Source organism: Peromyscus californicus, unplaced genomic scaffold, assembly GCF_007827085.1.
Source record: "Peromyscus californicus insignis strain IS unplaced genomic scaffold, ASM782708v3 Scaffold_12__1_contigs__length_115047231, whole genome shotgun sequence".
NCBI lineage: Eukaryota > Metazoa > Chordata > Mammalia > Rodentia > Cricetidae > Peromyscus > Peromyscus californicus.
In genome coordinates, this window is record NW_026294413.1 from 89,883,744 (window position 1) to 89,901,425 (window position 17,682).

The following is a 17,682-nucleotide window of genomic DNA, read 5'->3' on the forward strand; positions in this document are numbered from 1 at the left end:
AGCCTAGAAAATACAGCCTGTCTACTGGACAGTCATCAGACCCAGAACAGAGATGATAGCTTGGAACAGGTTGGGGATGGGCAAATGGCAAGACTGAAGCCGTCTGAAACACAGGCAGAAGGTAGAGCCAGTTGTATTTGATGGATTTCTTGGCAGTGGGGAGGGAAAATAAAAAATTAAGGTCATAGTGTTTTTCATTTTCCATGTATGGGTGTTTTGCCTGCATGTATGTCTGTGTGCCACATGTTCCCAGTTCCCTCAGAGACCAGAAGTTCACCACATTTCCTGGTACTGGAGTTACAGATGCTTTTGAGCTGCCGTGAAGGTGCTGGGAATCAAACCCAGGTCCTCTGAAGAGCAGCTGGTTCTCTTAAATGCTGGGCCATCTCCCCAGCCCCAAGCATGCGTTTTAGCGTGGTAGGTGCCTTAATGCATTCTGTGTGCCTAGGTTCTTTGACACTAGGACATTTATTTTTAAACTATCAACCTATAATCCAGATGAGCAGCAGAGGTCTAAAACCGGAGCACTTGGGAGACAGAAAGAGGAGGATCAGGACTTCAAGGTCATCCCTGGCTACATGGTGAATTTGCGCCCTGGGCTACATGAGACCCTGTCCAAAAACAAAATAAGAAGACCAACCTAGGACCTATATCCTAACACCCAGGAATGGGGCAGGGAAGAACTGGAACTTGTGGGCTAGCTATTTATTATTTATTTGTTTGCTTGCTTATGTGATAGACGGTCTTGTGATACAGCACAAACTGGGGTGAAATTCACAGCCATCCTCCTGCCTTACCTTTCCAAGTACCTGGTGAGCGTATGGATTTGAGAGCGCATCTAATGCATGAAGTTTTATAGGAGCATTTCTCTATACCGACTGGATTCCATAGGACGTTTCTGTGGGTTAGACTTCAAAGGCAGACTGTTTTGGCTCTAATCTTACTCATCTAACCTAAACGAAGCTATTTAACCTCCCTCATTTTTATTGTCTGTTAGATGGGCACAATACTAGGATATACAGTTGTGTATTAATTTTTTTCTCAACAATTATAGACGATCATCTTATTTACAGAATTTTTTTCAGAGTTTCCAACGTATGTTTTTAATTATGTAGTTTCTACAGAATTTTTTAAATTAAACAATTATATTAATTCTTTTCTTTTCTAATTCTGCTCATAACATCAAGTTATCTTTTAAAAGACTGGATGGAAATGCAAAACTGCAAAGGTTAATCTTTAAAGAATAAAAATGAGTTAACACCTTTAAGGTACTTAGCACAGCACCTAATACGTAGTCCACTTTCCATAACTGTGAGTTTATTTCAATAGCTCAGTAACAAAATCATTTTTTTAAAGTTTTTATTATTACATTTTTATTTGCATGTGTGTGTGTGTGTGTGTGTGTGTGTGTGTGTGTGTGTGTGTGTATGTGCATGCGTGTGTGTGTGTGGACAAGCATAAGGACATGTTTGCTGAGCCCACAGCGCATGTGTGGAGGTCAGACATATCTTAGGGATATGTCCTTCTACCGTGTGAGTACCAGGGATAGAACTCAGGACATCAGGCTTGACCACAAGTGCTATCTGGACCCTCTGAGCCTTCCAACTGCCCATCAAACCGCTTTGTTTTAGTCTCTGTTCAAGAATATCGTGATCAATTTTTTTTTGTTCCAATCCAGTGATATTTTCAGAAGTAAATTTAACTAATTCTTGCTGTGGCATTATATCTCATGCCTGCAAAGGTTTAACAAAGCTGTCAAGAATCTGCTTGTTAGGGGGATCTGTGGTTGGTATGTAAAATGAATAAAAAAAAATCTTAAATTCAAAAAAAAGAATAATTAAATTAAGCATGCTACTGCTAATAGGCAAAGTTTTACTTTTTACAATGGATAGTATTTCATATGTATGGGGCTATATTATTAAATATCTGAAACTACAGTTGGATTAAAGAATACATGCATTTATTAAAAAAAAAAAGAGAGCATGCTTGTTGCCTTCACGGAGTATAAAATAAAATGCAAAGTTAAACTGCCATGAGTCTCCCCGATAGACTGAAAACTGTTCAATTCAGTGCTTCCAAGTGTCTTTGTAAAGTGGCCCATTTCCAAATATTTCTAACACGGGGCGGGGGAAGGGGATCCATCTGGTGCATCATCTTGTGAAGCTCGGGGGTTCTGAATTCTCGGAGCCCTTCCCGGGGGAACGTTAGGAAAGGTGGGTGGCCAAGAAGTGTGTCTCCAGTGGGAAGGAGTAAGCGAAATCTGTCACGAATCTCTCTGGAAGTCTGTGTAGACGAACAGCAGCAAGCAAGAGAAGGCAGCACTTAGGGAGAGCGGAGAGGAGAAACAGGAACCGGGGCTCATGGTCTAGCCTGGGCTGTGTGAGGCAGAAACACTGTAGTTAGGCTGAGACCGACCAACCAACCGGGGACGGTATGCTAATGCCTCCTGTAGAATGCAGACAAGGAGAAAGTAATGACCCTGGAGCCTGGCAACCCTCCCCAATATTCATCCCTTCGAAAATCCAAGGCCAAGTTCTACGATTGTCCGCATTTTGTGGGGGAAAGAAACAACTTCTTCCTGTATCACACCGCAACGTTCGCTGAGGAGCAGGCAGTTGGGGCCGGTCTGTACAATCAGAGCTGGGTTCCACCTTCTGGGCCTTAATCACGCAAGGACAGCAGCCGACTGAAAGTAACATGGAGCCTGGGAGTCGGGGGGTGGGGAGAAGATACTCTGGAAACTCACTCTTGTGTCGAGTGGGAAGCACTCCAGTGTCGGGGTCTGAGGCAGCCGCAGTGACTTGTCCTGGGAGGTGCCCTGCGCATTGTGTGAGGTCGGTGCTGTTCCCGCCTAGTGGAACAGTTTGTAATCTCAGCACTCCCGAGGCAGAGGAGGAGCTGAAGTTCTACATAGGGAGTTGGAAGCCAGCTTGGTCTACTAAATATATAAATAAATAAGTAAATAAATAAACGAAAGAAAGAAAGAAAACCCAGGGGCTGTCAAGATGATTCCGCAGGTAAAGGAGCTTGTGGCCAACGCTGAGGTCTATTACTGAGACCCAAATGGTGGATGGAGAGAACCAACTTCCACGAGTAGTCAGTCCTCTGACCTCTACACAGGTGCTGTTTGGTACACAGGTGCTCACACACACGTGTACCCTGACACACACACATATAAATACATAAATGCAATAAATGGTTTAAAATACTTAAAAACAAAAGCAAGGTGCGGCAATGGGGAAGAGTTGCTGCCATTTCTGTCCTTTGGAGACAGTGGACTAGAGAAAGATGCTACTGTCTGTTAGAGACCGACCGGAAAGTCACCCACTGGAAGTCAGCTCATTCATCCTTGAACACTACTAGGCCATGGTTTCACTCTGCTCTGGGAACATATAAAAAGTTGACTGCTGCTGCTCGCAGGCCAGTGTGGACCCTTGTCTCCAGGACAGCCACCACCAAGGACTGCGTGAGAAATGAAAGGCAGCAAGATTCCTGTAGAGTTCTCTGGTTCTTTCTTTAGTGTCTCAAAACAGTGCTCTGAGGCTGTTGAAGCAGAGGGTTTGCGTAAGGATGACTTTTTAAAAATGACTTTGTCTTGTGAACAAAGAGGGTGGTGGTGCACCCCTTTAATCCCAGCACTCAGGAGGCAGAGGCAGGCTGATCTCTGTGAGTTTGAGGCTAGCCTGGTCTACATAGAGAGTCCCTGTCTCAAAAGAAAAAATTGTCAAAATTTTGTTACCCTATTATAACACAATACCAGGATGCTTAAGAAATTTTATATGAGATTTATTTATGAAAGTCAAACTTCAGCAACTAGTTCCCGTACTCAATATTGTGGGAACAAGGGCCACTTAATGACTATAAGTTGTGCCCCTGAGCTCAAGCGTTAAGATGCATATGGTAGAAGTGAGACCCGGCTCCCATCTGGTACCCTCTGACCTCTGTACTTCCGAAATAAGTAAACGTAGCTTAAAAACCAGATGTGGTTTGTGCGGGGCAGTGGACAGGGGCATGAGTGAGAACAAAATATAACAACACATTTGTGGGGCTGAAGAGATGGCTCAGCAGTTAAGGACACTGGCTGCTCTTCCAGAGGACCCTGGCTAGGTTCCTGGCACTCACATGGCAGCTCACAGCAGGTCTGTAACTCCAGTTCCAGGGATCCGATGCTCTCCTCTGGCACACACCTGTGTATGAGGCAAACACTCAGACATGTAAAATAAAACCAAATATACCTTTTTTAAAAATAGCATACTTGTATAGAAATGCCATAATGAAACTCACTACTTTGTAGGTTAACTTTAAAAATAAAAATTTAAAAAGGCAAAGAGGAATTCATGTGCACTTTATCAATGGAAGTGCTTGTAAACATGAGCTTAGCGTAGTTTGGAAATAGTCTCCAAGGGCCCAGGAAGAGAGTCATGATTTTCTATCATTTTTCAATTTTCTGTGTTAACCGTGTAAAAAAAACCACAACTTCTCAGTTTGATCTGCGAAGGCTTCCAGTCGGCATTTTCTCGTAGGAATCTGGGCCTGTACTGCCATCTGCTGTGTTGTGTCCAGTTCATCAAACTCGCCCACATCAATGGCTCCAGGAGTGAGAAGTTCATGGGAAAAGCCTGTGTGGCATTGCTTTGTGAGATACGAGCTCTGGAGAAACACATCGGCAGTCGGATACTTCAACACGTATGAGAAGTATGGCAAAGGCTTCTGTGTGGCTTTCAAAATATGATAAATTTGAAGGAGACAAAAAATAGAAAATAATGTAACAAGATGTAGGCCTTCACCATCTTCACACACACACACACACACACACACACACACAAATGTACTTCCACTGACACTCTCGGGATGTTTCTCTCTGGCCTTATTGTCACCGTTCCCACCCCAAGGATTTTACCTTCCTCGGTATCACAGTTATCACTCACTTTTTTTTTCCCTCCACATGCCACAGCTCTTAAATACAGTCCCTCATGTTGTGGTGACCCCCCACCTATAAAATTATTTTCCTTGATACTTCTTAACTGTAATTTTGTTATGAATTGTAACGTAAATAGCTGTGTTTTCCGATGGTCTTAGGCGACCCCTGTGAAAAGGGTCTTTTAACCCCAAAGGTGTCAGGACCCACAGGTTGCGAACTGCTGGAAATCTACCAGGTTCTTGGTGGCTCTTGATGGGGAGCAGTTACAGTTGGGTGTTTGCCGAGGCAGTATCTCAGTGTACAGCTAAGCTGGCCTTGAACTAGAAATTCTCTTGCTTCAGCCCAAGGGCTGAGATTACAGGCATGAGGCACCATGCTGGGCTGGGGAAGGTTTCATATATCATGCTGGACATGATATGAGTCTGCTTTTCCCTCAGACCACTTTATATCTGAGCTACCCCCAGAAGATGCTTTCCACTCTGGGGCAAGATCTTCCCTCCCACTTAATCCCTTCAGGAAATACAGATCTGCTCAGACCATGATTTGTCCTCACAGTGTGCTTGCTACTGTGTGCTGTTAGGGGTGGTGGAACCTTTAGAAGGCTAGACCTTGTGGAAGTTAGGTCATTGCACGGGGTGATCCTTAAAGCGGATGGGGGGGGGGGCTTGGCCTCTTCCTCTCCCTTTGCTTTCTTCTTGCTTAGAGAGCCTAACTTTAAGTTATCCTGATAAAGTTTGTTGTTGCCGTTCGTGTGTGTGTGTGTGTGTGTGTGTGTGTGTGTGTGTGCGTGCGTGCGTGTGTGTGTGTGTGTGTGTGTGTGTGTGTGTGTGTGTGTACAGTCTTCACCGCCCCGCAGCCTGCCCCGGCAGCCCAATCAGTTGCGTCATCACCTGTGGCCAGGGCCCTTTCCATCATCATCTGCTGTGCGACATGTGCACCCCGAACGTGCCTGCCAGCAGCACAGCTCGCTCCCTTGCCTCTTGCTCCTCTCCTCTCTTCTCCCTCTTGTCCCTTCCCTGCTCTGCCTGCCTGCCTCGCTCATGTCCCCACTCCAACATGGCCTTCCACTCTGTCGCTCTCCCCCTCTCTCCTCTCCCCCGTCCCGACAAACCTCTTGCACTAACTCCATTGCGCTTGTGGGTTTGTTTCCTGGCGAACTTTGGCAGGGCCCGCCGAAAGGTACCCACTTGGCCTTTCTTTTTTTAAAAAAAAATCCTTTTCTCATAGAGGCAATTCCCCCCATGAGGGACTCTAAGTCGTAGAAAACTTAAACAGACTCACATTTTGAAAACCCTGTTGGCCACAGCACGGAGACCAGGCTGGAAGAGCACTCCTGGGGAGAGCTACCAGGGTGGAGGCAGTGGGCGTGAAGACTGAGGCCAACCAGGCCCCGATGGCTCTTCTAATCTTCCCTTAGGAGAACCAGAGGTCAGAAGGGTTAGCTGACTGACCCCTTCCCCCTCCGCCCCCGCTAGTTGCATATTTCCTCAGACATTGCTCAGAATTTCCCAATTAAGACCTGCGTCCCTTCACACCCGAGCAATTTATATAATTTAACTTTGCTTCCGTATAATGTGTATCTCCGTCGGTTTCTATTGTCTGGTCCTGGAGACAGAGAGCAATCTAATTCACGTTTTGTGAAGCCGTGCTCACAAATGAGCCCCCAACATTGCTTGCATTTCAGGAGGTGGAGAGAACTCCACCGTGCGGGATGTGGGCAGGCTTTCTCATTTGTGGAGTTCTGGGAGATCTTTGGTTGGTTGGTTGGTTGCTGTTTTGTTTTGGAGACGGGATCTCATCTCTGCTTAGTGTGAACTGAAGCTCCCAGAAGTCCACACTTTACTTTGAATTCTCTACACAGGTTGGTTGAGTGCTTAGAACTTCAACAATTGGAAGAGGTGAGGATGTTGCAGGCCCAGAGACCAATGACAATTTATCGTGGGTTGTTGTTGTTGTTGTTTTGCCTGCCTATGTTTGTGTATCATGTACATGCCTGAAGAGCACACCAGAGTCCCTGGAACCAGAGTTAGTTACAGATGGTTGTGACCCACCCTGTGGGTGCGTGCGGGGAATCAAACCTGGGTCCTCTGGGAGAACGGCACATGCTCTTCACCACTGAGCCATCCCTCCATCCCCTCTTGGACTGTCTTCAGCCTACTTAATATCTATTTGCTGCCCATCTCTGGGTCTGACTTACTATCAGGTGAAACCTTTAAAATGGCTTTTCTTAGCAGACCACTGGCTTCCACCAACCCCAGAGCTAAGCATGTCATCAGACAACGTCTGAGGCCACTAACAGAGGTTCCCAGCTCTGCTGTACTCTTTCTACACACTGTCCCCACCAACGTATTTGAAAAGTGTTGATTTATGACTCTCTTTGCTCTGATCCTATAAAACACCAAGAAACTGTTACCACATTCAACTATGGGATTCTGGGTAACCTAACCCTGTGTTCCCAGGCCATGGTCACTCATATGTGACTCTATCTCTTATCCCTCTTGAGGTGACAGCTCTGGGTTTGTTGTTGTTGTTTTGTTTTGTTTTGTTTTTTGTTTTGTTGTTGTATTGTTTTGTTTTTTAATGTGGTCACCAGACTGACATCAGATTTACAGCCATCTTCCTGCCTCAGCCTTCTGAGCCCTTGTACTACAGGTGTCCTCGCCATGACCACATGGGAAGGTTTCTGAACAGTTCCAAACAAAGCTTTACAAATCACAGAACTAGCCAGACAGTAGTTTGCATGCCTTTAATCCCAGCACTCGGGAGGCAGAGGCAGGTGGATCTCTGTGAGTTCAAGGCCTGCCTGGGCTACAGAGTGAGTTCCAGGAAAGCCAGGGCTAAACAAAGAAACCTTGTCTCAAAACAACAACAACAACAACAACAACAACAACAACAACAACAACAAAAGGACACTTCCAAGAAGGAAGAGGACCAGAGCTGAGGGGAAAATTAGACTCTTAATGGCACGCACATGCTGGAAGATTGGGACCTTTACACGTCATTTGAAAAGTGGCTGCTTTTTCTGACCCTGCTCTGTTAAACAGCAGCCTTTGTGGGAAGGGGTTTCTAGTCTGGTTCTGGTATATTTTATATGCTATCTTAGTTAGGAATTCTATTGCTATGATGAAACACCATGACCAAAAGCAAACTGGGGAGGGAAAGGTTTATTGCACTCACACTTCCATATAACAGTTCATCATCAAAAACACTTCGGGCAGGGACCTGGAGGAAGGCGCTGAAGCAGAATCTATGCAGGAGTACTGGCTTGCTCCTCATGCATGATTTGCTCAGCCTGCTTTCATAGAGAACCTAGGCCCACCAGCCCAGGAATGGCACCACCCACAGTGGGCTGGACCCTCCCCTATTAATTACTAACTGAGAAAATGCCTACAGCCCTATCATGTGGATTCATTTTCTCAGTTGAGGTTCCCTCCTCTCAGATGGCTACAGCTTGTGTCAAGTTCATCAAACTAGTCAGCACACATGCTAATTCTGACCTCACTCTCCTTCCATGCTGAAGTGCAGCTCTCCAAGGCTGGGTTTCATTTATTGCCTGATATAAAGTGGAGTCTGCCATAATCTCAGAAAGAAAGCCACAGAGGCCAACAGCAGCATCCTTAGGGATGCCTGTGGAAAGGGATAACTGTTGGAAGGAGCAAAAATTCTCTAAAGAGAGATATGTGTGCCCTCCCTTTGTCTGATAGACTATAGAAATGGTACTATAGTCACACACAATGAAGTCACAACTATTTGGTAGATGAAAGAGACCTCAATCAAAAGCTTATACCCTGCATGAGCTCACTGATATGTTATAGAACAGGCTAAGGTATTCTCTGTTGATAGAAATCAGAATGATTACCTGTGAGGGTTGATAAAAAGAGGGACAAGAGAACTTTCTGAAGTCACAAAAATGTTTTATATTTTTAAGTGATGTTATTTAAAAAAGGGATGTTTTACTTTCATGGCCACATGCCTTTCACAAGCGAAAGGAGCCTTTTAGCATAGCGATGGAAAGGGCAGCCACCAGGCTAGTTCCAGGTGCCAAGAATATCACATTCTTTCCGAGACACTTTTTACACCATAGTAGAAACTAAGAGGATGATATTAAAGTATTCCTTACTCTGTGGAACAGAGACTGTTTCTAAAAACTTTCAAAATGTCAAATTCCTACATTTTGTAAAATATATTTTAAAAGCATAACTAAAATTTTTTAAAAAAGGATGTTTATATTTACCAAAAATTCTCAAATGTTTAGATTTGTATATAGTTAAGATCTGTGTACTTTACTGTTGCTAATTTTTCTTTAAAAATTAAAGATTTAGCCAGGCGGTGGTGGCGCACGCCTTTAATCCCAGCACTCGGGAGGCAGAGCCAGGCGGATCTCTGTGAGTTCGAGGCCAGCCTGGTCTCCAAAGCAAGTTCCAGGAAAGGCGCAAAGCTACACAGAGAAACCCTGTCTCGAAAAACCAAAAAAAAAATTAAAGATTTAGCCAGGAAGTGGTGGCGCATGCCTTTAATCCCAGCACTTGGGAGGCAGAGCCAGGCGGATCTCTGTGAGTTCGAGGCTAGCCTGGGCTACAGAGTGAGTTCCAAGAAAAGCACAAAGCTACACAGAGAAAACCTGTCTCCAAAAATAAATAAATAAATATTTATTTAGTTTTATTTTTTGTGTGTATGAGTCTTTATCTGCATGTATTTATGTGCATAATATGTGTGCAGTTCCCAAGAAGGCCAGAAGAGGGCATCATATTCCTTGGAATGGAGTTACAGATGGTTGTGATGTGGTTGTTGGGATCTGAACCCAGGTCCTCTGCAGGAACAGCAAGTGATTTTTTTAACTGCTGAACCATCTCTGCAGTCCAGGTTGGTATTTTTCTTTTAATGAGAAAAAAACTCAAATGATCAAAAAATGTGTAAATTATAGAACTCACACATCACTTCCTTGTTAAAAAAATTAATTATTGCTAACATATACACAGCTGGGCAAACTCCAAACCCTGCATCTTCGTGTCTGATGTTGAAATGCTCTTTAGATCTCCAACTCTGTTCAGCTTTGTGACTACAACACACTTCTTCATCTTGGGCTGGTTCCATTCCCTATTAGCAGCTCTCCTAGACAGGTATCCCATGACTCTGGCATCTCTAACATCTTGGGTTCTCCAAGGCAATCCAGGCTTCAACATCACAGCTTCACTCAACAGTCTCTCTACTAGGCATCTATTCAGGGACACCCCTGACAGATGCCTGGCCTCAGCAGCTTTCTTTCTTTCTTTCTTTCTTTCTTTCTTTCTTTCTTTCTTTCTTTCTTTCTTTCTTTCTTTCTCTCTTTCTTTTTGTTTGTTTGTTTGTTCTGTTTTTCCAGACAGGGTTTCTCTGTGTAACATTCCTACTTATTCTGGAACTCTCTTTGTAGATGAGGCTGTCCTCGAATCCACTGAGATCTGCCTGCCTCTGCCTCCCAAGTGCTGGGATTAAAGGCATGTGCCACCACCACTCAGCTCTCAGCAGCTTTCTTTAGGCATGGAAGCAAATTCTATAAGCCATTTCTTCTATCCTTTCCTCTAAAGCCAGAACCATGTGGCCAAAGCTACCAAGTTCTACTGCTTACTGGGCCTGGAACATGGCCCCTTTGTTCAATTACATCTTCACCAGCTTTCTGTCCTTCACTGCCTAAGCTTGGCTGTCCCAAAACTTGCTCTGTAAACCAGGCTGGTCTCAAACTCAGAGATCTGCCAGCCTCTTCCTTCCCAGTGCTAGAATTGAAGGTGTGTCCCACCACACCTGGCTCTAAGCTTTTCTTTAGTTCCTTTTTACAATTTGGAAAGTTAGCTGGTTGGGAATCTTGCCCTGAGGTTACCACTCCCTATATTCCATTTCCTAATCTGTTTATCTCCTTGAACACTGAATTTAGCTTTATTCCACTTCCTAGTGCTCTTTTTCTCCTCAAAATTTTCACTTTGTAATTTACCTTGCTCAGCTTGCTCCTTTTCATTATAAATCCTCATTAGAGTTACCACTAAAAACCACAAGACAGAATGTTTTGAGATTTCCTCTGCCAACGGAATTAATCCAAAACTCTTCACTTTAGCCTCAGGCAGACTCTGGACAAGGGCAAAAGGCAGCCACCTTTTATTCTTCACCAAAAATATCACAAGAATGGTCTGTAGGCGACACCCTAAAGTTCTCCTTGAAACATCTTGAGTGAGCACCCCACAGTTCAGCCAGTCGCACTCAGCACCAGTCTCCCAGGCTCCTACTAGCATGGCCTATTAAGCAGCACTTAAAACGTTCAACTGCTTTTTTTTTCTTTTTACTTTCTTTTTATTTATTCTGTGTGTCTTTCACATCATGCATCATGATCCCATTCATTTCCCTATCCCTTCACATCTGCCCTCTGCCCCTGCAATGCCCGCCCCAACAAAACAAAACAAAATGGAAAAAAATAAAAATCTCATCGTGGAAGCTACAGTGTGGCACAGCGAGTCGCACAGTAAACCCCTTTGTCAATATATCTTTACTTCCAAGTGTTCATTGAGAAGAGTCATTGGTCCGGTTCCAGGTCTCCGGTTTCCGCTACACTCCCTATGAGCTTATGGGAGCCAAATATATTCAAGCTACTACACCCTTAGAGAAGGAGTGGGTAGGGAGAATCATGGGACCCTCACCTGAGTATCCACCCATCCCCCTCAGCCAATTATATGCAGCGCTGCCATAATTTACACGTGAGCTCTGCGGAGACAAGGGGAACAGGTGCCCAAGAATGCACAGCCATGGAGAAGCCATCATTCTTGCTGGGTGCAGACCTTCCAGTGTAGTTACTTTCGACTCACCCAAGCTCCAGCTTGAAACCCCTCACCCATGCTCTGTAAGTAACCCTAGTAACGTTTGGTGGTTGGGATCCCAGCAGAAGGGAGTAAAGTACTTTTACCCGCCGCAGCTTCCTTGAGGAAGTGCCATTCTTAATTTTTGTTGTTTTGGTTTTAAAGATGTGTATGTGCGTGTGCTCCCCACCCTCAACCCCATTCAATAACAGGGTTGACATAGCTACACGTAGCTATGAGCCACCTGACGTGAGTGTTGGGGTTCGAACTTGGCACCTCTGGAAGAGCAACAAGTGACAATTTTGACTGAGTCTTAAAGCATCAACAAGGATTATTCAGACATTAGCTAGAGACATAGACTCTGTTGTTTAATTGTTCAGTGGTCAGTGACAGGGGCAACTCTATTGTAGAATATTATTTTAAGAAACATTACATTCGTTTAGGCTGTGGAACATTTGTTTAATGCTGCAAAAATGTGTTGCATTCTTCTATGTTACATTTGTTTAGCTCTGTGAAGCTGTGTTACTGTGTCTGTCTAAAACACCTGATTGGTCTAATAAAGAGCTGAATGGCCAATAGTGAGGTAGGAGAAAGGATGGGCAGGGCTGGCAGACAGAGAGAATAAATAGAAGGAGAAATCTGGGAAGAAAGGAAGAAAGAAGGAACAAGAGAACAGGGAGAGGAGGATGCTAGGGGCCAGCCCCCCCAGACACACAGCCAGCCTCCGACTAAGAGTGAAAGTAAGATATACAGAAGAAAAGGAAAAAGCCCAGGGGCAAAAGGTAGATGGGATAATTTAAAGCTAAGAAAAGCTGGCAAGAAACTAAGCCAAGCCAAGGCCGGGCATTTATAATTAAGAATAAGCCTCTGTGTGTGGTTTATTTGGGAGCTGGGTGGCGGGCCCCCTAAAGAGCAAAAAAGAGCCAAAAAGTAGGAAAAAAAAATAACACAAGTTCCTTTGCCTCTTCGTGCCCCAGGGACAGTGCTGTTAACGACAGGTATACGGGTGTGGTCCATGTTGGGACTGCTGCTGCAGTATTTAAAGAACTTCAGTACGCAAGGCTTGAAGAGACAGGAGCAAGAGCCGAGACGCACACTATGTGCCCTGGGCGCCCCTCGTCTCTCAACATTTTTGTGCTAAAAATACATTTCTCCTCTAAATATGAAACAGGACAGTTACAGCTGTTGCTTCTGTCTACTTGGAAACCTCCATCTGGGCCAAGGCGACTCTCAGAGACCCGCGGCGACCCTGGGGAACGGCAGACGGCCCTCCACCGCGCCGAGTCCGGGGAGGCCGAGTCGAGCCGAACACACCCGCCAGCATGCGCCACTCTGATTGGCTCGGCCGGCCCCCAGCATCCAATCGGCGCAGCGTTTGTTGAGCAGCGCCGGCGACCTGGGTACACAAGTGGCCTGAGAGAGCGGCGGGTGGGCGGCGGGGCCATGAACCTGGGGTAAGCCGGCGGGGACCCCGTGGGCTGCCGGGCTGTGCCCGCGCGTGGCGGCGGCGGGCGCGGGAGAGGCGGGCCGGGCTCCGGGTCCAGCGCAGGCTGTGGTGTCGGAGCCCCGGAGGGGGAGACGGCGCCCGGGAGGGCGAGATGCTCGGCTCGCCCCAGCTGCTCTGCACCGAGCTGGAGCATCCTGAGCTGCGGCAGGACCGAGTCCGGGCGCGGGTCTTCATCTCAGCAGTTCAGCCTTGTAGGGAGACCGGCCACCAAACCCAGACGGAACCGCGCATCCAGCCGCTGAGTGTTAGCTTCTCATCTGGGAGTTCAGGGATAAACGAGGCAGCCTGCACCGTGAGCTTACGGGACGGTGGAATGGGGACTTAGCAACTTGAGTTTCATTCAAGATGTTGCTTTCCAACGTAAACATGAGCTGTTCGTAGTCCTGCTGCCGGGAAGCCTTAACCTCTCTCCCAGATTGTTTCCTTTAACAAACCGAGGCACTTTGATTCCTCTACCAAAGCAACACTGAGTTTAGCGTTGCTAGTTAGACCTTTCTCAACCTGCTCGCCCTTAATTGCTTGGTTTGATGTTTTCTCTTGAACAGCCCCTATGTCTTCATTACTGTTCATGGACACATCCTCCCTCCTCCCCTCCTCCCCCCCCCCCCCCCCCCCCAGGGAAACAGTGAAATACTGTGTGGAATCCCATCAAGGGAGTTTTGATGATGACCTTAATAGACAACATAAGTTTTGCAGGCAGTGTTTACCGTTTCTTTATGCTGGTGCCTTTGACATGTAAAGTGTCATAGTAGCCAAAGTTTATTATGCATTTATTATGATAGTAAAAACCAAAGAGTCACTAAAGCAACCATGTACTATGTGAAATATTCCAAATTGGGTGGAATTCTGTGCTTAAGCAGCTATCACCTTGGTGACCATTTAAACCATTTTCAGGCACTTCCAGCCCTTAGAATGTGTCAGTCATGAAACCATTACAAAACTAATAAATGGCTTATCAGTGTCTTATACCTTGGTAAGTAGTTCTGGCAGTAACATGGAATTTTTGGTATAGAGCTACAAGTTAAAAGATGCTGTAATGATTACTTTATTCTTTACCAGTAACAAAAATCAGGTTTCAGGTTAAAAATCACAAATGCTTGCCTCACTGAAAAGTTAAAGTCTTTTCCTGTGGGTTTTTTTTTTTTCTTTCCACTTTGGTTGAAAAACTTTTAAAATATTAACTTTATGTGTCTGGGTGTCATAGACATGTGGGCCACTTGTGTGGCTGGTGCCATTGGAGGCCAGAGAGAGCATTATTACAGGTGGTTGTTAGCCTCAATGTTGATTCCGCTCTGAGAGAATAGCCATCTCTCCAGCCTTGTAAAAATACTTTAAAATATAGAGACTACTCTGGGGGAGGTTCAGGCAGGAGAAGCAGGAATTCAAGGCAGGCCTGGCCTGCATAGTGAATTTGAAGGCAGCCTAGGCTATATGGCTTTAAAGAAACAAAAACCCCTGCTGTAATGGTCACATGATTCCTGTATACATTCAAAGGTTCATATAAATATTTCTGGTTGCTATTTAATTAAAGCATCAAAACAATTTTCTTTTATATTGCAGAGATGGTTTGAAGCTTGAAACTGAATTGTTGGATGGAAAAACCAAGCTAATACTGTCTCCATATGGTATGCTATTATTGAAAGTCTAAAGTGTTTGTTTGTATGTAGAACATAGAGTTTAACAGACATTTTGCTTGTAATAAAGATAGTTAAATGACACTGGGAAAAAGCTTTTCTATTAATGGGTTTGAATTGACATTTATCCAAGTAAGGTCCGATTGAGACGGTGATTACTCCTGTCACTTTTGGTTCATAGAATGTATTTCATGTGAAGTATGATTTTGATGTTAGCATACCTTCTTGCCTAATAAGTAATGCAGGTAGAGTTGAGAAAATTATGTACTTTGCATGTAAACAAACTATTGTGTGAGACAGTTAAATTTATACAGTATAACCACAGTTGCTAAAGTCTTTAGTAGTAGTAGTAGTAGTAGTAGTAGTAGTAGTTTTTCAACTCAGTATAGTTTCTCAGTCTTCTCCGTCAAGGTATTTGCCTGCTCCCCACCACCATCTGTTTACAGTCTTACCTTGCAAAGACAACTGAAATAAAAATGAAATGAAAGTTAATACTTGAACCACCATATTGTAAAAGTTGGAATACTCAGATGGAACTTAAGGTTAATGCTTCGGGGACAGTATTTTCATCTTAAACAATACTTAACGTCACTGCCTTAATATGTTTGGGTGTATAGTTTAGTAATTTTATTTTCTCTTGTAGAGCATAAATCAAAAGTTTCTGTGAAGGTAAGTTAAGTGATTTTGACCCTCCCTGTTTCCACGTGTGACATGTATACTTCCATTGGTTCTCTATGTTGAGGCGGGGTCTCTCAGTTGGACCCAGAACTTGTCAGTCCAGCTAGTCAGGCTAGGCAGCTTTCTCTGGAGGACTTCCTGTCTCTGCTTTGAGCACTGGACTTACAGGTGGGCCTCCATAAGCACCCAGCATGCTTGTGTGCTCTGAGTATCCAAATACTGCTCCTCGCAATTTCAGGGCAAGCTCTTTAACCACTGGGCCATTTCCCCAACCAGAAATTTATCATAACAGGAAAACTGGTTACTTGTCAGTTACCAGCAGTCAAAGGAGCACCTGGTAAGGCATTGAACTACGTGGTGGTTACAGGGGCGAAAGTAGCCAGAAATGACTTTGAACACCGTTTATGGGAGTGCACCACACTTAGCGATGTGAATGAGATATGTTTAGAGAACGGAACTGCCCGACTCTGACACAAGAAAGGCTCATGAATCAGGACAGCAAGAAGAGGAGAATTCCAGTGGTTGGAGATGAGCTGGGGTGGTAGGCAGAAGTCACCTGCTTGAGCCATAGGCAGTATGTTGATAATTTGATTGATAAAGTGACTTTTGAAAAACTAAAATGACTTGGATTTGGGGTGTTTTGTTTTGAGACAAGGTCTCTCCATACAGTCCTGGCTGTCCTGGAACTCGCTATGTAGACCAGACTGGCCTTGGACTGGCAGAGATGTGCCTGCTTCTGCCTCCCGAGTGCTAGAATTAAAGGTGTGCACCTCCACACCTGGCTCTAAAATGGACTTGTTTATGTCTAAAAATGAGACTCTGACATCTGGCATTCTTAGTTTTCTTGAACTATGGGAAGATTTTCCCGCTAGGCTCTATTCCTGTATAGCAGTGCGGCATAGCTGGGAAATGTGGTCGTATCCTTTAGGTGAGAAAAATGCCCCTGAGGTCATGCCAGTTTCCATCTGGTCTAACTTAGGGACATGTTTTAATTTGTCACCCGTCATTTAGACAGTTATATTGAAAAAGCTCCAGGGATGCAAAGGCAAAAAGGTACGAAGATGCTGCTGTTATCTAAAACCCGAGCCCGAAGCTAAGGAGACAGTCAGCAGCTAAGAGCATTGACTGCTCCTGCAACATGGTGGCACACAACCATCTATAACTCCAGTTTCAGGGGGTTTAATCCTTCTTCTGACCTCAGTGGGCCCATCACATATGTGATGCATAAACATACACTCAGGCACACACACATAAAATGCATAATTTTAAAAACAACCGAAACCTAAAGCCAGGAATACACAGGGTGAGGGGTGTGCTTAGTATGTATGACAGACTGCAGAATAAAGAGTGGGAAAGAAGTGATTCTAGTTGGTGGTGGCATCTAAGGTTGTTAAGAAGGAAATGAACAAGCGGGGAGGTGTTAGTAGATCCCAGCACAGACAAACAGTACTTAGAACTGGGACGTGGGAGAGAATGAGTTGGAAAACAGGAGGTGAGAGTCATTATCTCGAACTTGAAAATGGAGAGAGCTTGCAGTTGTGGGTCCTTACAGCGTCAGTATAAGATCACTGGGGTCACAGTAGAACCTCGGGGACACTGGGGGAATGAGTGAGGCCATATGGAGATGAATATAGGAAGAGTTTGAGGAAGTGACATCTCTGTGGATGTGAACACAACAGTAATTAGCACAGGACTGGAATTGGAGAGTGGGTGACCAAGCAGCTAAGATAGTCTAGGGATAAAGACTGGTAACTTCAAAGAGGTAATATGAGTTATATAATTTACTGATAGAAAATTCAAAGCTGGATAGAATAGAGATGACCTATAACGTACAACTTGATTTGTATTCTTTATTATCTGGAGTTAAAATAATTTCTCATTGTCGAGGCTTTCAAGTGAAAGTCTGCAGAGGTAAACAATCGCTTATGGCTGTAGTATCTAATTAATAGCAAAATAAAAAGTTTAGAGGCCTGATTCATTACAGATTTTAAGAATAAAGATGATTGTTAGCTAGGTTAGTGGTTCATACTTGCAATCTTAGAAGAGGTGAGAGGATCAAGGCCAGCTTAGGCTGCATACCAATACTGTGTCTCCAGACAAAAACGATGTCAGTGTTTTTCA

The 17,682-nt window shown here is 44.6% G+C and overlaps 1 protein-coding gene across 7 annotated transcripts in view; it reads left to right on the forward strand.

The window, feature by feature from the left end:
* The first annotated feature begins 13,103 nt into the window (after nucleotides 1-13,103).
* Ccdc66 (coiled-coil domain containing 66) overlaps nucleotides 13,104-17,682 on the forward strand; it is a 42,175-nt gene continuing 37,596 nt past the window's right edge. For 2 of the 7 annotated variants that reach the window (XM_052733806.1, XM_052733807.1), the window contains exons 1-3: nucleotides 13,104-13,196; nucleotides 14,810-14,874; nucleotides 15,527-15,552. In XM_052733806.1, coding sequence (XP_052589766.1) covers nucleotides 13,186-13,196; nucleotides 14,810-14,874; nucleotides 15,527-15,552 — 102 coding nt within the window. In that variant the 5' untranslated portion in view covers nucleotides 13,104-13,185. Of the gene's footprint in view, nucleotides 13,197-13,274; nucleotides 13,542-14,809; nucleotides 14,875-15,526; nucleotides 15,553-17,682 lie in introns of those variants that run through there. The other 5 variants (XM_052733805.1, XM_052733808.1, XM_052733811.1 and 2 more) reach the window with 4 other exon arrangements.